General features: G+C 43.1%; 1 protein-coding gene and 1 long non-coding RNA gene across 3 annotated transcripts in view; one reads left to right on the top strand and one right to left on the bottom strand.

Annotated features, from left to right (window-relative positions):
- CHRM4 (cholinergic receptor muscarinic 4) overlaps window positions 1–7,944 on the bottom strand; it is a 58,295-nt gene extending 50,351 nt beyond the window's left edge. Inside the window, exon 1 of one of the 2 annotated variants that reach the window (XM_072118802.1) lies at window positions 7,789–7,944. In XM_072118802.1, the coding sequence (XP_071974903.1) occupies window positions 7,789–7,828 (40 nt within the window). In that variant the 5' untranslated portion in view covers window positions 7,829–7,944. Of the gene's footprint in view, window positions 1–6,912; window positions 7,036–7,788 lie in introns of those variants that run through there. The other variant, XM_072118803.1, reaches the window with a different exon arrangement.
- A 4,748-nt stretch (window positions 7,945–12,692) lies between these two features.
- Window positions 12,693–24,157, top strand: part of LOC140069055 (uncharacterized) — a 38,288-nt gene continuing 26,823 nt past the window's right edge. Inside the window, exon 1 of the long non-coding RNA XR_011848702.1 lies at window positions 12,693–12,773. This is a non-coding gene — a long non-coding RNA (uncharacterized lncRNA). The remainder of the gene's footprint in view (window positions 12,774–24,157) is intronic.

Here is a 24,157-nt window from a genome sequence, read left to right as displayed (position 1 = left end):
GACTATCATTCTTCAACTTCTCAGACCTTACTCTACACCTCTATACACTATCATTCTTCTACAACTTCTCAGACCTTACTCTACACCTCTATACACTATCATTCTTCTACAACTTCTCAGACCTTACTCTACACCTCTATACACTATCATTCTTCTTCAACTTCTCAGACCTTACTCTACACCTCTATACACTATCATTCTTCTACAACTACTCAGACCTTACTCTACACCTCTATACACTATCATTCTTCTACAACTTCTCAGACCTTACTCTACACCTCTATAGACTATCATTCTTCAACTACTCAGACCTTACTCTACACCTCTATACACTATCATTCTTCTACAACTACTCAGACCTTACTCTACACCCCTATACACTATCATTCTTCTACAACTTCTCAGACCTTACTCTACACCTCTATACACTATCATTCTTCTACAACTACTCAGACCTTTCTCTACACCTCTATACACTATCATTCTTCAACTACTCAGACCTTACTCTACACCTCTATACACTATCATTCTTCTACAACTACTCAGACCTTTCTCTACACCTCTATACACTATCATTCTTCTTCAACTTCTCAGACCTTACTCTACACCTCTATACACTATCATTCTTCTTCAACTTCTCAGACCTTACTCTACACCTCTATACACTATCATTCTTCTACAACTACTCAGACCTTACTCTACACCTCTATACACTATCATTCTTCTACAACTTCTCAGACCTTACTCTACACCTCTATAGACTATCATTCTTCAACTACTCAGACCTTACTCTACACCTCTATACACTATCATTCTTCTTCAACTTCTCAGACCTTACTCTACACCTCTATACACTATCATTCTTCTTCAACTTCTCAGACCTTACTCTACACCTCTATACACTATCATTCTTCTACAACTACTCAGACCTTACTCTACACCTCTATACACTATCATTCTTCTACAACTACTCAGACCTTTCTCTACACCTCTATACACTATCATTCTTCAACTACTCAGACCTTACTCTACACCTCTATACACTATCATTCTTCTACAACTACTCAGACCTTTCTCTACACCTCTATACACTATCATTCTTCTACAACTACTCAGACCTTACTCTACACCTCTATACACTATCATTCTTCTACAACTACTCAGACCTTACTCTACACCTCTATAGACTATCATTCTTCTACAACTACTCAGACCTTACTCTACACCTCTATACCTTTTGTTTTTCTGACCATTCTTCTACATCTGCATAGACCTTACTCTACACATAGTTATTCTTCTACATGATGCTAGGCAATATATTACACACTTCTCCAGCAGCTTCTTTGACCTTACTAAATACGATACTATGGTTTATTATCAGAGCTTTGGTCCACCTGGACATTATCATGTAACACAATTCTTCTTAGACCTTACTGGATATATTACTGAAGCATTTTCTCAGACATAACATAACAAAAATATCAAAATCTTTATCACTTTCTCAGGCCACATAACATATTATTCTGAAACACACTATGACCTTATCTAATACTCTTAAATATTTGATTCAGGAAGTTCTCAGACCTTTATAATTCCCCAGCACCTTAGACATGACGCTATGCAATTATACACCCTCAGATTACATGTATTCCACTTCTCCAGAATTTTCCTGGACCTTACTGTGCACCACATTTCTTCATTGTGTTTCCATAACACAATTCTTCCACCACTTCTCAGACCATACATATAAAATACTATTTTTTAAACCTTTCTCAGACCTTATCATAAAAAGGTGTGAGATCATGTTATAACATATTCTCAGGCATGACGTCATACAATTCTGAAATATTCTCTTTGAGCTTACAACCAAATGAGCACACTTTTCCAGCATCTTCTCAGACCTTACTCTATACACGGTCATTCTTCTACATCTTCTCAGATCTTACTCTATACACGGTCATTCTTCTACATCTTCTCAGACCTTACTCTATACACGGTCATTCTTCTACATCTTCTCAGACCTTATTCTATACACGGTCATTCTTCTACATCTTCTCAGACCTTATTACACACAAGATCATTCATTTACATCTTCTTAGACCTTACTCTATACACAGTATCATCCTTTCAAATCAGCTCAGACTTTACTATACATGACATCTCTGCCATCTTCTCAAATCTAATAATAATAATAATAATAATAACAACACACAATATCATCCTGTACACCTTGTCAAATCTTACTATGCATGGCAAATTATAATTTTTTTCCTACCAAGATCTTACTATACACAGTATCACCCTACTACACCTTCTCAGACCTTACTATACACAGCATCATTCCTCAACACCTTCTCAGACCTTACTATACAAAGTATAGTTCTGCTACATCTTCTAAGACCTTACTTTACAAAGTATCGTCTTGCTATATCGTCTCAAACCTTACTATACACAGTATCATTCCTCAACACTTTCTCTGACCTTTCTATACACAGTATCATCCTGCTACATCTTCTCAGACCTTACTATACACAGTATCATTCCTCAACACTTTCTCGGACCTTACTATACACAGTATCATCCTGCTACACATTCTCAGACCTTACTATACACAGTATCATCCTGCTACACATTCTCAGACCTTACTATACACAGTATCATCCTGCTACATCTTCTCAGACCTTACTATACACAGTATCATCCTGCTACATCTTCTCAGACCTTACTATACACAGTATCATCCTGCTACATCTTCTCAGACCTTACTAAACACAGTATCATCCTGCTACATCTTCTTAGACCTTACTATACACAGTATCATTCTGCTACATCTTCTCAAACCTTACTATACACAGTATCATTCCTCAACACCTTCTCAGACCTTGCTATACACAGTATCATCCTGCTACATCTTCTCAGACCTTACTATACACAGTATCATTCTGCTACATCTTCTCAGACCTTACTATACACAGTATCATTCTGCTACATCTTCTCAAACCTTACTATACACAGTATCATTCCTCAACACCTTCTCAGACCTTGCTATACACAGTATCATCCTGCTACATCTTCTCAGACCTTACTATACACAGTATCATTCTGCTACATCTTCTCAGACCTTACTATACACAGTATCATCCTGCTACATCTTCTCAGACCTTACTATACACAGTATCATCCTGCTACATCTTCTCAAACCTAACTATACACAGTATCATCCTGCTACATCTTCTCAGACCTTACTATACACAATATCATCCTGCTACATCTTCTCAAACCTTACTATACACAGTATCATTCCTCAACACCTTCTCAGACCTTGCTATACACAGTATCATCCTGCTACATCTTCTCAGACCTTACTATACACAATATCATCCTGCTACATCTTCTCAAACCTTACTATACACAGTATCATCCTGCTACATCTTCTCAGACCTTACTATACACAGTATCATCCTGCTACATCTTCTCAGACCTCACTATACACAGTATAATCCTGCTACATCTTCTCAGACCTTACTATACACAGTATCATCCTGCTACATCTTCTCAGACTTTACTATACACAGTATCATTCCTCAACACTTTCTCTGACCTTTCTATACACAGTATCATCCTGCTACATCTTCTCAGACCTTACTATACACAGTATCATTCCTCAACACTTTCTCGGACCTTACTATACACAGTATCATCCTGCTACACATTCTCAGACCTTACTATACACAGTATCATCCTGCTACACATTCTCAGACCTTACTATACACAGTATCATCCTGCTACATCTTCTCAGACCTTACTATACACAGTATCATCCTGCTACATCTTCTCAGACCTTACTATACACAGTATCATCCTGCTACATCTTCTCAGACCTTACTAAACACAGTATCATCCTGCTACATCTTCTCAGACCTTACTATACACAGTATCATCCTGCTACATCTTCTTAGACCTTACTATACACAGTATCATTCTGCTACATCTTCTCAAACCTTACTATACACAGTATCATTCCTCAACACCTTCTCAGACCTTGCTATACACAGTATCATCCTGCTACATCTTCTCAGACCTTACTATACACAGTATCATTCTGCTACATCTTCTCAGACCTTACTATACACAGTATCATCCTGCTACATCTTCTCAGACCTTACTATACACAGTATCATCCTGCTACATCTTCTCAAACCTAACTATACACAGTATCATCCTGCTACATCTTCTCAGACCTTACTATACACAATATCATCCTGCTACATCTTCTCAAACCTTACTATACACAGTATCATCCTGCTACATCTTCTCAGACCTTACTATACACAGTATCATCCTGCTACATCTTCTCAAACCTTACTATACACAGTATCATTCCTCAACACCTTCTCAGACCTTGCTATACACAGTATCATCCTGCTACATCTTCTCAGACCTTACTATACACAATATCATCCTGCTACATCTTCTCAAACCTTACTATACACAGTATCATCCTGCTACATCTTCTCAGACCTCACTATACACAGTATAATCCTGCTACATCTTCTCAGACCTTACTATACACAGTATCATCCTGCTACATCTTCTCAGACCTTACTATACACAGTATCATCCTGCTACATCTTCTTAGACCTTACTATACACAGTATCATCCTGCTACATCTTCTCAGACCTTACTATACACAGTATCATCCTGCTACATCTTCTCAGACCTCACTATACACAGTATCATCCTGCTACATCTTATCAGACCTTACTATACACAGTATCATCCTGCTACATCTTCTCAGACCTTACTATACACAGTATCATCCTGCTACATCTTCTCAGACCTTACTATACACAGTATCATCCTGCTACATCTTCTCAGACCTCACTATACACAGTATCATCCTGCTACATCTTCTCAGACCTTACTATACACAGTATCATCCTGCTACATCTTCTCAGACCTTACTATACACAGTATCATCCTGCTACATCTTCTCAGACCTTACTATACACAGCATCATCCTGCTACATCTTCTCAGACCTTACTATACACAGTATCATCCTGCTACATCTTCTCAGACCTTACTATACACAGTATCATCCTGCTACATCTTCTCAGACCTCACTATACACAGTATCATCCTGCTACATCTTCTCAGACCTTACTATACACAGTATCATCCTGCTACATCTTCTCAGACCTCACTATACACAGTATCATCCTGCTACATCTTATCAGACCTTACTATACACAGTATCATCCTGCTACATCTTCTCAGACCTTACTATACACAGTATCATCCTGCTACATCTTCTCAGACCTTACTATACACAGTAAAATCCTGCTACATCTTCTCAGACCTTACTATACACAGTATCATCCTGCTACATCTTCTCAGACCTTACTATACACAGCATCATCCTGCTACATCTTCTCAGACCTTACTATACACAGTATCATCCTGCTACATCTTCTCAGACCTTACTATACACAGTATCATCCTGCTACATCTTCTCAGACCTTACTATACACAGTATCATCCTGCTACATCTTCTCAGACCTTACTATACACAGTAAAATCCTGCTACATCTTCTCAGACCTTACTATACACAGTATCATCCTGCTACATCTTCTCAGACCTTACTATACACAGTATCATCCTGCTACATCTTCTCAGACCTTACTATACACAGCATCATTCCTCAACACCTTCTCTGATCTTACTTTACACAGTATCATCCTGCTACATCTTCTCAGACCTTACTATACACAGCATCATTCCTCAACACCTTCTCTGATCTTACTTTACACAGTGTCATTCTGCTGCATCTTCTCAGATCTTACTATACATCAACCAACACCTCTCCATCATCTTCTCAGACCTTACTATACACAGTATCATTCCTCAACACCTTCTCCGACCTTACTATACACAGTATCACCCTGCTACACATTCTCAGACATTAATATACACAGTATCATTCCTCAATACTTCCTCAGACCTTACTATACACAGTATCATCCTGTTACATCTTCCTAGACCCTACTATACACAGTATCATTCCTCAACACCGTCTCAGACCTTACTATACACAGTATTGTCCTGTTACATCTCCCCAGACTTTACTATACACAGTATCATTCCTCAACACTTTCTCAGACCTTTCTATACACAGTATCATTCCCCAACACCTTCCAGATCGTGCTAAACACATGATCAACCTGTTACATCTTCTCAGACCTTACCATACACAGTATCATTCCTCTACACTTCCTCTTACCTTGCTGTACATGACACTTCTGCACTTCTACTGTATCAGACCTTACAATACACTGTACACATCTCCATCTCAGATCTCACTACACACAATATCATCCTTCTACATCTCTGTTGTATCCCTTTGCAGTAATCACACATTGAGCAATTGCCCCCCTCCCCCAGACACTGCTGTGTATAAGGATTACCTCTACACAGCGCATTATTCTGCTCCTTAAACGTCTCTCACTTTCTAGCATTCAGATATAGCAGGGCTGAATTACTACTTCTGCACTATTTTGGGCTTGCCCTTGATGTCCACTGTGATAATTCTCAGTTTTCTGTACAACCGCAGATAACAATCTCAGACGCCTCGAGTCAGGCAACAAACCCGGCTCTGCTAGTCTAACTCAGCACTGCTACATCTGTACGTCACACTTGAACAATTAGATCCTTAGATCCGAACCTGGAAAGGTTTCGCATGAAATCCCATAAGAAGTTCCCTCGATTTACCTTTCGTTTTGCCCGACCCATCGCAACAAATGTCATAAAAAACATTGATCCTTGACCCCTCGTCTGTCGCTACAGTATCATTAGAGTAAATACACTCACTTCCTTATGCTTGAGGTTACATTGAATGAAGCAGCTGCTTACCTGATGTAGCAGAGCTGACTTGGTGGCAGCTATCAATACAGTCCTGTCTGTGTTATAGGACCTATCACCCAGCTGGCAAACTCAGCTCTGCTACACCTTCAACTTGCCCCACCCCTAACCTGGGGCAAACATTGAGCTTACAGCCTTAGTCTTACTTTGCTTGTTTGCACCTTGGGGCAAATGTTTCCTACTATAAATTCGGGTGTTATATTCTCTGTTTATGCCCTTTTCATGCCAGGCGCGGGTCAAACGCATTGCTATAGACGATGCAGCTGTCCCAATCCTCTTGGGTGTCTTATTAATTATTCTAATGATGAGCACAGCTCTGGGGTACGTCTAATTATAGCATTCAGCTCCCCCCGTGCATCGGTATCCCAACTCGGATCAGGCATCTACATGGATCTACATGGATTCTTATACAGCCCCAAAAATGGGCACTATTAACCATTTCCTACCAGACATGCTACATTGTAACCTAATATCACCCCCTATGGTAGAATTGGGCTCCCTATTCTGCACCTTGTGCCCTGATATTGGGATATGGGCTGCACCGATACCACCCGGTACCACTATAGAACCTACATCCCTTACCGATACATTTTCCCACGACGATCGCCCTCACCGGAGCACTTTTTCCATAAAGAATTTTCCAAAATTCTAGAAAATTTTACTAACCAGGTTGTTACTCACAGACGCCATATATGGTTTTATTAAAATTGTCCAGAAAGTTTATTTCAGCCATTTGCAAATAAAAAAGTCAAAATTTGACTTTTTGGGGGATATTTGTTAATTTAGGTTGATGCCAAAATTTTTGCATTGCCCCAAAAACTCCCTGTTGGCCCCTGGGGTCCCCTATACCTGTAGTGATAGACTTACCTGTGTCCTCCCAGGGGATGGCCCCTCCCTCGGAGTCCATGCTGTCTCTCTAGGATCAGTGGGAAGGTAGTGTAGCCCCCTCCTCACACTTCCTCAGCCCGGACATCCCACCTTGTGCTCGGAGAACTCCCGGCTCCCACCCGCTCCCCCCGAGCTCCACACACCGACTGCCCCCCACCCCCGGCCGGCCGGCGCTAAGCATCCGTGACGTCACGGCCCGCCCGCCAATCACAGCGCGGTCCCCGGCTCAGCATCCACCTGGCTGCATCTGGGCGGCGACACCCTTTCAGCGCTGGACGGCAAAGTAAAAATGGCGGGAAGAGCCGCCAGTGACAGGACTGTGCCCTATACATAGAGCTGAGGGACTGTGAAGGAATGCGAGAGGCTACACTACACGAGCATAGATAATACATACATGTTATATGATAAATGAATCCTCCATGATATAGACTTCTATCACTACTACTACTAACAGGGGGTGCACAAACTTTTTTTTAGTCAGATCATAGGAAAACTTAAAAGGGGACGTGTCACCACATTTTACCTCATTAAACTCACAGCCCCCTCAGGCAGGGGATGAAAAGTCCTAAAATTCCCTCTTTTATATGAAATGAGTCCATTTTAGCCCCACCACAGCTCCCCCCTCTTATTTTACCCCCACCACAGCTCCCCCATCTTACTTTACCATTCCAAAGCTCCCCCTCTTATTTTACCCCTCCACAGTTACCCCTCTTATTTTACCCCCACCACAGCTCCCCCCTCTTATTTTACCCCCACCACAGCTCCCCCCTCTTACTTTACCGTTCCAAAGCTCCCCCTCTTATTTCACCCCTCCCCAGTTCCCCTTCTTATTTACCCCCCGAGCTGGTCCCCCTCTTATTTTACCCCCACCACAGCTACCCCCTCTTACTTTACCGTTCCAAAGATCCCCCTCTTATTTCACCCCTCCACAGTTCCCCCTCTTATTTACCCCCCGAGCAGATCCCCCTCTTATTTTACCCCCACCACAGCTCCCCCCTCTTACTTTACCGTTCCAAAGCTCCCCCTCTTATTTCACCCCTCCACAGTTCCCCCTCTTATTTACCCCCCCCCCCCAAACAGGTCCCCCTCTTATTTCACCCCTCCACAGTTCCCCCTCTTATTTACCCCCCCCCCCCCCGAGCAGGTCCCCCTCTTATTTCACCCCTCCACAGTTCCCCCTCTTATTTACGTCCCGAGCAGGTCCCCCTCTTATTTTGTCCTCCCCACCAGCAGCTTACTCTCTTGTTATTCCCAACAGCTTTTGAATCTTAATACTTTTCCTTCACTTATAGTTTCCAGGCACTTATTTGGGTGCATAATTAGACCCACAAAAAGCAAGACCACCAACTTTTTAACCCCTTCATGAATGGGTTCTCATTTTTCAGATTGCTTCAGGCTTGTGGTTCTGTGATCTACAGAACCAGAGATACAGGATAAGGGCGTCCGCAATAAAACTCATCTTCTAGTCTCTACAGTTGACTGTCCTCTGCTCATTGTCACACAACTTTGTAGAAAATTTTAACATACAGGTAAACGGGTGAGATTTCACACAAAAGAGGGAATTAAGGACATTTCTTTAGGATGGGGGGGCTGCTAGTTTAATGGGGTAAAATTTGGTGATAGAGTCCAGCAGATCTCAGTTTTTCTGGTTAGTGGGGTGTGTTTGCTAGGATGCCCAGAACCTTCAGTCAGGTACATGTGTCAAAACCCAAAGCCACCCCCAGATTAACTAGGATGGACTGCTAACCCCAATTTTTATGAAAGAGCAGGTGGTAGGTATCAGGAAAATAGATATAAGTGTCCCATCAGTGGTGGTCCTTGTGTTACGGGGTAAAGATCAGTGTAATACACAGTAACTGCTCCAGAACCTCTTTATAATATACAGGTAGCACTTTGTATAAATTTTGCTGGGAATTGATAAAATTGGGCCACATTTACTTACCCGTCCTGACGTGTTCCCTGAAAGTGCATTGTCCAACCGGAATGCCGCGGATCACTAAGATCATGCGCCCGATATCCTGCATGTGTCGCTTCTCCGATCAGGTCCGCCGGAGTTCACCATCTTCTTCCTGGTGCATGTAAGTGCTTGATCTTGCGACACAATTTGAAGATTAATCCCGTGCTCAGTCCAAATCCGACGGTCCGTCCCCCGATTTGTGTCTCATGAAAGCCGGCGCAGCTGCGCCAAAATCCGATCGAGTGCGACACAATTCCCAAGATAAATACCTGCAACAGCGGAGAAAATCCTGAAAACGTTGGAAAATCCGATGAAAGTGCGTCCGAGGACCCTTAGTAAATAAGCCCCATTGTGTGAATTTGGATTCTTGGGTATGTTGGCATTGTCTGAGCCCTTGTCCACCAGTGGATAAGCCAGCAGAGGTGTCTGCTGCGTTCACACATGTCATTTACAAAGCGTTTTGAAATGTGTCATAACATTGCATTAACACAATTCAAAAGTTAAAGGGTTTGTCCACTTCAAGCACATTCCAACAAATAATTGATATTGTTTGAAAGTTATAAAACTTTCTGTATCTATTCTTTACAGTTTAATAATAATAATAATCATTTTTTTATATATATAGCGCCATCAAATTCTGCAGCACTTTACAAATCACGTTTCCAAGATCTCTGCTTGCTGTCATACAACAGGAAGCTTCATCGTTTACTTCGTATAGATAAACACCAGTCCATAGTCATGTGCTGTCACACAGATGAATGGCTCGTTATAACACACCCTTTACTAAGGGTCCGAACGCCGCACTTTCGACGCGTTTCCCGAATATTTCTGATTTGCGCCGAATTGCCCCAGGATTTTGGCGCACGTGATCGGATTGTGTCGCATCGGCGCCGGCTTTCACGCAACAAAAATCGGGGGTGTGGCCGTCGGGCAACCCGACGGATTCGGAAAGACCGCGGAATTTAAAAAATAATTTGTGTCGCAAGATCAGCACTTACATGCATCGGGACAAAGAAGGTGAACTCCAGCGGATCTCGGTGCAGCAGCGACACCTGCTGGATATCGGGTGCACGACCTTAGTGAATCCTGGCAGACCCGATTCAGCGTCGGACAACACGCCACGGGATCGGGACTGGACCGGGTAAGTAAATGTGCCCCATTGTAATCAAAACTGTGTCATGCTAACGAGACGTGCACATGTGTCACATGATCATGGATCGGTATTTATCTACAGGAAGTAAACAGTGAAGCCTTTTTGTTGCATGACAGCAAGCAGAGATCTAGAAAACCACGAGGAATTGATACAGAAAGTATATCGGAATATGTAATAACTTTTCATTACACTAACAATATGAATAATTTGTGGACAACCCCTTTAACCCTTTCACGACCCGTGACGTAATAGCACGTCACGGGTCGGCCGCGGGTGCATGGAGAGGGCTCACGCGCTGAGCCCTCTCCATAGCCGGTAAGTCTTTGCTGCATATTGCAGCAAAGGCTTACCGGTAACACCCGCGATCGGTGCTAGCACCGATCGCGGGTGTTTTCACCTCGATCGCCGCATTGCGGCTTCAAAAGCATGGCGGCGCGTGGGCGCCGCCATCTTTTCGAGGATCGCCGCTCCCCGTGACGTCATCGGGGAGCGGCGATCCGTCGCCATGGTAACCTCGGGTCTCGCGAAGACCCGAGGCTACTTCTGGTTAACCCATGCATTACAATGTGCTATCAGCACATTGTAATGTATGAGGAGTAAAATCCCCATATACTGCCATACTGTAGTATGGCAGTATATGATAGGATCGTGCAGACCCCCTAGGGTTAAAGTACCCTAGGGAGTCTGAAAAGTACTAAAAATAAAAATAAAAAAAAGTTAAAAGAAAAAAAATTATAATAAAAAACCCTAAAAACTCAAATCACCCCCCTTTCCCTAGAACTGATATAAATATAAATAAACAGTAAAAATCATAAACACATTAGGTATCGCCGCGTCCGAAAATGCCCGATCTATCAAAATATGATAACGGTTTTTCACTGTGTTTAATCCCGTAACGGAAAATCGCGCCCAAATTCGAAAATGGCACTTTTTTTGTCATTTAAAAAAATCAAAAAATTCTATAAAAAGTGATCACAAGGTCGTACAGTCCTAAAATTGATAACATTGTAAACGTCATCAAAATCCGCAAAAAACGACACCACTCACAGCTCAGTACACCAAAGTATAAAAAAGTTATTAGCGCCAGAAGATGGCAAAATCCCCAAAAAATTTTTTGTACAGGAGGTTTTAATTTTTTTAAATGTATGAAAACATTATAAAACCTATACAAATTTGGTATCCCCGTAATCGTACCGACCCAAAGAATAAAGTAGACATGTCATTTGGGGCGCACAGTGAAATCCGTAACATCCAAGCCCACAAGAAAATGTCACAAATGCGTTTTTTTACCAATTTCACTGCATTTGGAATTTTTTTCCCGCTTCCTAGTACACGGCATGGAATATTCAATACCATCTCTATGAAGTGCAATTTGTTACGCAGAAAATAAGCCGTCACACAGCTCTGTACATGGAAAAATAAAAAAGTTATGGATTTTTGATCATGGGGAGTAAAAAATGAAAATGAAAAAACAAAAAAGGGCCAGGTCCTGAAAGGGTTAACATAATGTTTACACATGTGTTAACACTGCGTTTTGTAAAGGCAAATGTTAACATAAGTGTAATGAGGCAAATCTCCTCTTCTCAGTTTCAAAATGCAATGTAAATTCAACGTGTGAACGCTGCCTAAGCTACGTTCTCTTTTCTCCACATTGAGAACACATGCATGCTCAGCTAAGCCAGGTGTGCATGTGTATTGGAATGTCTAGAGGAATAGCCATTTCTGAAAGGTTCTGTTCTGTTTTCTTGCAGGATAAGAAAGATGCTTGTTGACAACAAGCAGAGATCTGTATAGGAGGCACATGGTTCATAGGAATTTTCAGCTTCTTATCCTTGTTCTGCGCCGATTTTTAAGGTAAACCTACAAGAATATTAATATCTGCAATAATTAATTTTCTTCGGCGTCTTCAGGGATCTCATAATTGAGCACTGCGTAAAGAGTTAAACACATTTCCAGCACGCTCAGCCCTCCAAGGATTACACAGACTCAGCTTGTGAGGAATACAAAAAAAAATTTTTTACAAAATTCTGATTTTACATTTCTAAGATGTAATCCCAGAAGCGGTGACCATCATCGTCACTGCACCCCCCCCCCCCCCTTATCTGCAGGAAAAAACTAGCATCTGCTGAGAGAGTCCATGAATATCTTTCCCCTATTTACACTGGAGGGAGGGGGGTCCTTTAAATGGCAGCCCCTTCACCAGTGCACAATATAGAAGACTCCTGCAGCAGGAATAGACACAAGATGAATGTCTCCTGTATGATCACATGAGATGAATCACTGCCGCCTTCTCAGATCCGGCTCGCAGGGGATCCACACCTGACATTGTAGATGACAGTGTATATTGTCTTTTTCCAGTTCTTGTAAATCCATAAAAATCCAAGAATTTCCAGCAGGATAAATATTCTTCCAGTGCATGTCTCAGATGGAGCAGTCACAATGATCCATGGGCAATACCAGGGTAACTGACATACCCGGAGCTATGGGGCCCAACACATCTACACGCTGATGTGTGTATTATACCTTGTGTAGAGCCCAATGCATCATCGCTGTGTTGTGAAATTATTGGTTTATATAATTAGGTACTTGTAGATTATGTACCTGTACTCACTGTGTATATCATTCCTATACAGTGACATCACTGTGTGTATTACCCCTGTACTGTGACATCACTGTGTGTATTACCCCTGTACTGTGACATCACTGTGTATATTACCCCTGTACTGTGACATCACTGTGTGTATTACCCCTGTACTGTGACATCACTGTGTGTATTACCCCTGTACTGTGACATCACTGTGTATATTACCCCTGTACTGTGACATCACTGTGTGTATTATCCCTGTACTGTGACATCACTGTGTGTATTATCCCTGTACTGTGACACCACTGTGTGTATTATCCCTGTACTGTGACATCACTGTGTGTATTATCCCTGTACTGTGACATCACTGTGTGTATTACCCCTGTACTGTGACATCACTGTGTGTATTACCCCTGTACTGTGACATCACTGTGTGTATTACCCCTGTACTGTGACATCACTGTGTGTATTACCCCTGTACTGTGACATCACTGTGTGTATTATGCCTGTACTGTGACATCACTGTGTGTATTATCCCTGTACTGTGACATCACTGTGTGTATTATCTCTGTACTGTGACATCACTGTGTATATTATCCCTGTACTGTGACATCACTGGGTGTATTATCCCTGTACTGTGACATCACTGTGTGTATTATCTCTGTACTGTGACATCACTGTGTGCATTATCCCTGTACTGTGACATCACTGTGTGTATTATCCCTGTACTGTGACATCACTGTGTGTATTATCTCTGTACTGTGACATCACTGTGTGTATTATCTCTGTACTGTGACATCGCTGTGTGTATTATCCCTGTACTGTGACATCACTGTGTGTATTATCCCTGTACTGTGACATCACTGTGTGTATTATCTCTGTACTGTGACATCGCTGTGTGTATTATCTCTGTACTGTGACATCGCTGTGTGTATTATCCCTGTACTGTGACATCGCTGTGTGTATTATCCCTGTACTGTGACATCACTGTGTGTATTATCCCCTGTACTGTGACATCACTGTGTGTATTATCCCTGTACTGTGACATCACTGTGTGTATTATCCCTGTACTGTGACATCACTGTGTGTATTATCCCTGTACTGTGACATCGCTGTGTGTATTATCTCTATACTGTGACATCACTGTGTGTATTATCTCTATACTGTGACATCACTGTGTGTATTATCTCTATACTGTGACATCACTGTGTGTATTATCCCTGTACTGTGACATCACTGTGTGTATTATGCCTGTACTGTGACATCGCTGTGTGTATTATCTCTAAGTTCTGCTCATCTCTACTCAATTTTGCAATTTAATTATAAGGCTGAAATACCAGAATGTAATATTGATAAGTAGATTATGGATATTGTACATGTAAGTATTCTGCCATGGTCATACAAAAGGATAGATTAAAAGAGCAAACAACACACCAATAAACCGCTCTCCAACAATCTGCTCACCAACTCACCAATAAGCCGCTCTCCAACAAGCCACTCTCCTACAAGCCGCACTCCAACAAGCCGCTTTCCAACAAGTCGCTCTCCAACAAGCCGCTCTCCAACAAGCTGCACACCAACAGGCCGTACTACAACAAGCCGCTCTCCAACAAGCCGCACTCCAACAAGCCGCTCTCCAACAAGCCGCTCTCCAACAAGCCGCTCTCCAACAAGCCGCACACCAACAGGCCGTACTCCAACAAGCCGCTCTCCAACAAGCCGCTCTCCAACAAGCCGCACACCAACAGGCCGTACTCCAACAAGCCGCTCTCCAACAAGCCGCGCTCCAACAAGCAGCACTCCATCAAGCCACTCTCCAACAAGCCGCTCTCCAACAATCTGCTCACCAACTCACCAATAAGCCGCTCTCCAACAAGCCACTCTCCTACAAGCCGCACTCCAACAAGCCGCTCTCCAACAAGCCGCTCTCCAACAAGCCGCTCTCCAACAAGCCGCACTCCAACAAGCCGCTCTCCAACAAGCCGCTCTCCAACAAGCCGCTCTCCAACAAGCCGCACACCAACAGGCCGCACTCCAACAAGCCGCTCTCCAACAAGCCGCTCTCCAACAAGCCGCACACCAACAGGCCGTACTCCAACAAGCCGCTCTCCAACAAGCCGCGCTCCAACAAGCAGCACTCCATCAAGCCACTCTCCAACAAGCCGCTCTCCAACAATCTGCTCACCAACTCACCAATAAGCCGCTCTCCAACAAGCCACTCTCCTACAAGCCGCACTCCAACAAGCCGCTCTCCAACAAGCCGCTCTCCAACAAGCCGCTCTCCAACAAGCCGCTCTCCAACAAGCCGCACTCCAACAAGCCGCACTCCAACAAGCCGCACTCCAACAAGCCGCACTCCAACAAGCCGCTCTCCAACAAGCCGCTCTCCAACAAGCCGCACTCCAACAAGCCGCACACCAACAAGCCGCACTCCAACAAGCCGCTCTCCAACAAGCCGCTCTCCAACAAGCCGCTCTCCAACAAGCCGCTCTCCAACAAGCCGCACTCCAACAAGCCGCTCTCCAACAAGCCGCTCTCCAACAAGCCGCTCTCCAACAAGCCGCTCTCCAACAAGCCGCACACCAACAGGCCGTACTCCAACGAGCCGCACTCCAACGAGCCGCTCTCCAACGAGCCGCTCTCCAACGAGCCGCTCTCCAACGAGCCGCTCTCCAACAAGCCGCTCTCCAACAAGCCGCACACCAACAGGCCGTACTCCAACAAGCCGCGCTCCAACAAGCAGCACTCCATCAACAATCTGTTCACCAACTCACCAACAAGCCGCACTCCAACAAGCCGCACTCCAACAAGCCGCACTCCAACAAGCCGCTCTCCAACAAGCCGCAGTCCAACAAGCCGCAGTCCAACAAGCCGCAGTCCAACAAGCCGCACTCCAACAAGCCGCTCTCCAACAAGCCGCAGTCCAACAAGCCGCTCTCCAACAAGCCGCTCTCCAACAAGCCGCTCTCCAACAAGCCGCACTCCAACAAGCCTCTCCAACAAGCCGCTCTCCAACAAGCCTCTCTCCAACAAGCCACACACCAACAAGCCGCACAACAAAAAGCCGCTCTCCAACAAGCAGCAGCACTTCGTTGAAAAAGGCTACACATTAGCCAAAACATTGCATTGAATATAAAATACAGACCGGCACTTTTTCCACAATTTCCATCTTTGGAGTGCTGCTTGCTCTGTTCATCTATATTTGGAGGACCTGAGACCCGGCCCTGTGAAGCGTCCCCCCACTCGCACCACTTATTTAGTTGTTTGAGCTTTCTGTACCCATATAAAAGGATAGATCGATCAATACAATAGGGTATAATGACACTTAAGCAGTCCCTAGCCCGGGCGCTACCGACTTCCCTCCTCTCACAGGACAAGATGTTCTACTTTACATTTGGCTAATGGCCGCCATGTTGTCCTCTTTTCCTACAATAACTCACTTTTTAATTTTAAGAAACAGGAGACAAAGCGCTGTAGCAAGCGGCGCTGACAATAAACAAGCGGCGGTAATAGGTTTTTATGAGCATCGCCGGCTCCCCGCGCCTCGGCTTTTATTTTTTAATGTGGATTTATGGAACGTGTTCTCGCTTGTTTAAGATCTCAGGTAGCGGCCTCAACATGGCGACAGCGGCCTCCTCTCACCGTAAATTAACACCATATTTTAGCCTCTAACAAATTGATGTTTCCTTCCTCTGTTTGTCCACCACCTTCCCTGGGGAGGAGAAGCATCTCAGGTTCTAATATGGTTTCTGTCTGCCCTAATCACCTTGTAATGTACGGTCCCCAGGGCCAGGCCCGTGCGCATCACCAGGCTTTAATATTGGATAATTTGTCTAATTATGACACTACGTTATCCCTCAATGTGACAACAGGGAGGGGGCAGGGGGGGTCGCTTTCGTCCCAGATGTAACATGTAATTTCCTCCACGGATCTGCTAGGGAAAGGTTGACATTTTTGCATATAGCGATGCAGCTACGGGGTGACAGACCCCAATTGTCAGTGTAGAGGGGGGAGGAACAATAACGATGGGAATGATTAATTGACAATTAACACATCATACAAGATTATTTTTCCAAATGACTCCATTTAATTAATGCTCCGCACGTCTTGTTTGTTTTTACATTTTTAGCCACTTTTTTATTGTTATTTAAAAAAAAAAACACAAGAAGCGGTAGAAGTGCTATACCTACCTATAGGACCAGGGCTGCACCACGCTCTGTATTATATCCTCATTCATACACAGAGGGGCAGATTTACTTACCCGGTCCGTTCGCGATCCAGCGGCGCGTGCTCTGCGGTGGATTCGGGTCCGGCCGGGATTCATCAAGGTAGTTCCTCCGCCGTCCACCAGGTGGCGATGCTGCGCTGAAAAGCATCTGAAAGAACTGGAATTCACCGAGCTGGACCAAGTGAAGGTAAGCGCGTCCCAAGCGACACTTTTATTGTTTTAAATGCGGCGGTTTTTCCGAATCCGTCGGGTTTTCGCTCGGCCACGCACCCCGATTTCCGTCGCGTGCATGCTGGCGCCGATGCGCCACAATCCGATCGCGTGCGCCAAAATCCCGGGGCAATACAGGGAAAATCGGCGCAAATCGGAAATATTCGGGTAACACATCGGGAAAACGCGAATCGGGCCCTTAGTAAATGACCCCCAGAGGCTTTTCACAGTCTCTCGATATCAGTTTTTATTTTATGTAGTTCGATTTATGACAAAAGTATTTTTTGTATACCATAACTATTTATTTTCTCTTTCATATCATCCATCTATAATAATAATAATAATAATTAATAATTCATTTACTTATATAGTGCACACAGATTACTCAGCGCTGCACAGAACTTGCCAAATCAGTCCCTGTCCCCAATGGGGCTCACAATCTAATCAACCTACCAGTATGTTTTGGAGTGTGAGAGGAAACCGGAGTATCCGGAGGAAACCCACGCAAACACGGAGAGAACATACAAACTCTTTGCAGATGTTGACCTGGATGGGAATCAAACTCAGGACCCCAGCGCTGCAAGGCTGTAGTGCTAACCACTGAGCCACCGTGCTGTCCTATGTATCTGATATTTTTCTATTTCTTATCTATTTATAATTTTATATCTATTTACAATATCTGTACATTTATCTATCTATTTATATCATATTTGTGTGTCTTATTGCTATCTACCCTTCTCATGCTTCTCCATTTGTCAATCGACCCACCTCCTTTCCATCTATTCATCCAGCCACCTCATATCTGTTCGCCAATATATCCATCTATCTGTATATTTCTACATTTGCCCATATATTTCTTGCAATCCCCTACTTTGCTTATCAGTTCATCTTCTACTATCTATCTATACATCTGTATGAGACACATTGCATAAGATTATTATACTCTTTGGAGTGTTGCTTATTTTTATTTTTGTTATTTTTGGAGGGCTCATTGCCCGGCTCTACATAGTATGCACCCATCTGTACTGTGATCTTGGATTTTTTTTGTCTATCTTTATTTTTTGTCAATCTTTCTCCATTGCTGTTTCCACCAAGTCAAAAAGCTCAGCCAAAATCCACTTGACAAAGGAGTTGTCTCGAAGCCCAAAACGCGTTGTGGTTCCTGTACTGGTGTGCACCTACTTTCCAACCTCCCCATATCTATCAGATTTTAAAACAAAGTTGTCATTCTATTAGACCACCTTTATTAGATCTCCTTTATGTCCTTCAATGGTCTATACCAGTGGTGGCGAACCTATGGCACGGTTCCAGAGGTGGTATCCAGAGCCCTCTCTGTTGGCACCTAAGATTTCACCCCAGCACAGATTTTCACAAGACTTAAGGCCTCCTCATGCAGTCCCAGGCAGTCCAGGAGGTTCCCGCACTCAATGCTATTTTAAAGGGACATATCCTAGTCATAGGATATCCATATCATAGTCAAGTCAACGTCTGTGCTGGGGTGAACGCCTGGGTATGGACAGAACTGGATTATCATTAGAGCTTCTGCTCCGGGCTCGGAAAATTCTATCTGTTCAGAGGACCCTGAAGGGAACCTACTATGATAATCTGAATTTCTACTACATTGGTGTCCTGTAGACACTGATACAAATGAAATCTGTGACAGAGCAATAAGTTACGGCTTAAATTGCTGTGTGAGTTTTGGTTGTACTTTTGGCACTTGTCCTCGTGCAATCGCTGATATAAGCTTAGGTTCTGTAATGGCCCAGCGTCCAGGAACCGGATCTCCTTCATTGTTATAACTGACTTGGGTTGTGGTGAATGTACTGCAGAAGAACAAGTCCATTATAGGGAATGAAAAGGTAAATTTTACTGCAGGTGTATGGTAGAGGCAGATTCAGTGGTTGTAGGCCCAAATCTGGTCATTCTCATCACTATTGATAGTGAACATTCAGAATGACTGTCAATGGTATCATCGGTTGTGTTATTTATTAAGGCTTTGTTCACATCCATTGTAAATGGACCCTACAGTGTAGTGACTGATATAGCTCTGATTGCACTTGTATATCATTCTCTGCTTGCGAATAAAGCCCGGATTTTACAGGAACCCCTGCCGATCAGCTGTCACAAGAACACATGGGTATAGCAGATATTTTTGGACAGGGCAATGACTGTCTTCTGTCTTTGGGGAGGGGTCGGGTTTATATTCCATATTTAGCCGGGATCATGCTGTATCCACATTGCTTCATATGTCCTCCCTACAGTATTGTTTCAGCCCAAATGTTCTCAGTGACATTTACAGACCTCCTGGAGAGTATTATAATATGTTTCTCAAACGCTATATAGATGAGCAAGGGAGATTTTCACATGCGTCTGAGCACAACATTTACTTAAAGGGCTCCCATGATAGATACTGCTGACATTTCAATCAGCCTTGTCAGAGAGTCCCAGATAGCAGTCACCACCTGAGCAAGCAGATCCAAAGCCAGCACATACACAGCCATCCATATGTCACCACCGCTTCACGGAAATCCTATCTATTTATCTCATATCTATCTATCTATCTATCTATCTATCTATCTATCTATCTATCTCATATCTATCTATCTATCTATCTATCTATCTATCTATCTATCTAACTCATATCTATCTATCTATCTATCTATCTATCTATCTATCTCATATCTATCTATCTAACTCATATCTATCTATCTATCTATCTCATATCTATCTATCTATCTATCTCATATCTATCTATCTATCTATCTATCTATCTATCTATCTATCTATCTATCTCATATCTATCTATCTAACTCATATCTATCTATCTATCTATCTATCTATGTATCTATCTATCTATCTATCTCATATCTATCTATCTAACTCATATCTATCTATCTATCTATCTATCTATCTAACTCATATCTATCTATCTATCTGTCTATCTATCTATCCATGCATCTATATGCATCATTTCTGATATCATGTATACCTATCTAACTATATAACCTATATACTTCATGCTCTATCACACATATCTATCCATCCATCTTTCTTTCTCTGTTTCTGACTAGGGTTTGTTAAGCCGACCAGAGGAAATTATTCTGGATCCCATTAACCCCCTAAGAAAAAGATCCTATTAGCCTCCAAATTTGGGTTGTCTTTGGTTGAATCTTTGGGTTCTAGTATTTATTTAGAACCTGGGCCCACCAGAATATTCTCTTATGCCCCGGTTGGCCAGTCTGAATATTAATATTTACTTACCCGTCCGGAGGAGTTCCCGAAAGTGCATTGTCCGAGGATAATGTACTGTGCAGCGATTCACTAAGATCGTGCGCCCGATATCCTGCATGTGTCGCTTTCCCGCTGAGGTCCGCCGGAGTTCACCATCTTCTTCCCGGTGTATGTAAGTGCATTGGTTGCGATTTCATTTCTGTTGCATAAAAGCCGGCGCCGCTGCATCAAAATCTGATCTTGTGCAACACAATCACCTTCTAAATACCTGTCCAAGTGCCGCAACCCCGAATGCCATGAACAGTCCGACGGAAATGCAATTCACGGACCCTTAGTAAATAAGCCCCCTAAGTGTTGCATTGTGGCAAGGGTCAAAAACATTAAAGGGGTTTTATTATATTTTCCAGATAACAGACTGATTGGTACCTGCTGGGACCTCTGCATTCTGGAGAGCAGGGGTCCCATTCTCAGTAATGGATGGAGCAACAGGTTGAGCTTCACCCATTAGTGAGAACATGACCCCCATTTTCCAGATTGCTGGGGGTCCTGTTCTCCTGATCAGTGGGGGGATAAGGGATAACTTTTTGGTGCAAACCCTAAAATATCATATATAAATAACATAAGCTACATCTGCAGATAAATATCTCAAGTCTATGGCCAACTTGAGGGCTCTACCCCTTCTCTTACCAACCTTACATCAATGTCCCCCGGTACATAAGCTCAACCTGGAGAAAAATTAAGATCAAAAGGATCAGACATGTTGACACCCAACTGCCCAATCCTGGCATATCCCACAGGCAAAGAGTCAGGAGGCCCCAATATCAAAATCAGTGAGCACTTACCATGTGCTATTATAAGTTTAGATCTCTTCATATGGTGAACAAAGTCCTACTGAACCCAGATGATTGGGCGCCCTCTTCACCCCCCTATAGTTACGCCCCCTATACATCAAGCATCAGACTAAAAAAAGGAATCCCAAAAAAAAAATAGTGCACATTTCTCCTCCTCATCCATTATTCATCCCATCTTCCCCCAGATATAAAATGAGCCTTGTGTGTAATTATTCTCATTGTTCCTGGTGTAAGTAGGACAATAACATGTAATGCAGCGCCACTTGGCCTTATTGTTATTATCGTGAATCAAAATAGTGTGAGCCTCCTAGGAAAAACCTTCCAGAAGTGGGTCAGGAAAACCGATCTCATTACATTTCTGGGATGAATGTTGATTTTTTTTTTTTCGTTTATATTTCATCCGGAATTTTTGCCAGATGAGGGGGAGGAGGGTCTCCTGAGACGTCTTGGAGAAGTTCGGCACGTTTCGGGTAAAAATTGGGTCCTTTCTAGTCAAGGTGGTCGTAAAAGTGGGAGCTTTAACCGTATGAAGCGGCAGGAAGCCTATGAGTATATTATCTCTTCTCCAGGGAATCGTATCTTACTGTGAAGAATCCTGTGTTTTCCTGACTAATGAGGTCAGCTAGATACACTATGGGATTTCAACGTTTCCCAAATCCTGCCTTAGTTTCCTTTTAATTTGCTGACACTACTCATGCCGCTAATGATGGGTGTTAGCCACATCCCCGCAGCTCTGGGCTGAGGGAAGTCCAGGATCCCTTTAATCTTTGCATGGTGGGGGGTAACATAGAAGGATGCAGAGGGCGGTATTGGTATAAATGACCCCCCTCCTTCCCTTTCCTTACCTCTCGCGACCACCTGGTTCAGTCTAATTCTCCATAGTATCAAGTCAATTATCTATCTTTTGCTTTCTTAGCCACGGGAAGAAAAAAAAAAAATCTAAAGACTTTTGCATATCAATAATGCAATGTAGAAACGGGGTTAAAGTATTTCCAGAGGGTGCAGGAAATCTAAATCCTGTTATATGATAATCACTTATTCCCTACATGCATGAATTCAACAAACACAGCCGATGACTGACAGATCCGCCACCGTCTCCCAGTCTGCGCATCGGTTCGGCAAAATGAAGGAGTTCACAATACAAACTTTGACTTTTCGAAATACAAGGGGAGGAATTTTAATGGGTCTTAGCTTAAGATGATCACTTTACGCTCCCGAAAACCCCAAACGCTTTCACTGACTAGAAGAAAAAGTCAATGGGAAGCATTGAAAAAAATACGGAAAAAAAAAAGATCAATGATCGATGGAAGATTTAACTACATGGCCACCCACAAGTGATTGAGATATACTACGACTACTTTACTTAAAGGAATAGTATAGGATTTCATTTTGAATTCCTATTCTTATGAATATCCGACTCAGGAGAGAAAAGGGGAATCCAACCTTCAATATCCACGACAAAGGGGATTTTTATCACTCTGGTAAGTGCTGCTTCTGCTCCCCCGCCCAGCGATGTTGTGTCCATCTGTCTTGTGACCTGATAAGTAAATTGTTCTCGGCTGCAATACCATGTACAGCCACTAAAAGATATAGAGCGCTGTGCAGGGGGAACTTCACCATTTGCATTGTATAAGTTAAGTATTGAACTGTATCTCCAGATAGTTGTGAACTGACAATAAACCAATCCAAAATTGGGCAAACTAGATGTTGAGTTAGTTTGGTGCTCATGAAGGATACCAATCCATTGTAGTTTTAAACACCAAAAACTTGGCACTCCTTAAGTGATGCAACATAAGACATTCTTTATTGTAAGTAACGAAAAGCAAAACAAATTAGTTTGCAACCTTCCGGTCTTGCAGACCTTCCTCAGATACGGATTGTTAAGGTACAATGGGATGAGAAAGCATAGATGTCCGCTATAGGGTTGAGGAGACAGAGGAGAGAAGAACAACTTCTAGAGCTACAGGTTATTGTCAGGGTTCAGGGTCAGTGGACCCCCTTGTCGAACGGGGGAGATGTTACTAGCCGACACCTGGGACCGGAGTCTAAATGGCCCCTGGTCTTCACCAGAGCCGCCGAAAAGCGGGATGGACTTGCTGCGGCAGGGTGCCACCAGGGCGCTCCACAGGTGCGA

This window comes from Engystomops pustulosus, chromosome 7 (assembly GCF_040894005.1).
Source record: "Engystomops pustulosus chromosome 7, aEngPut4.maternal, whole genome shotgun sequence".
NCBI classification, from domain to species: domain Eukaryota; kingdom Metazoa; phylum Chordata; class Amphibia; order Anura; family Leptodactylidae; genus Engystomops; species Engystomops pustulosus.
This window is presented reverse-complemented; position numbering and strand designations above follow the sequence as displayed.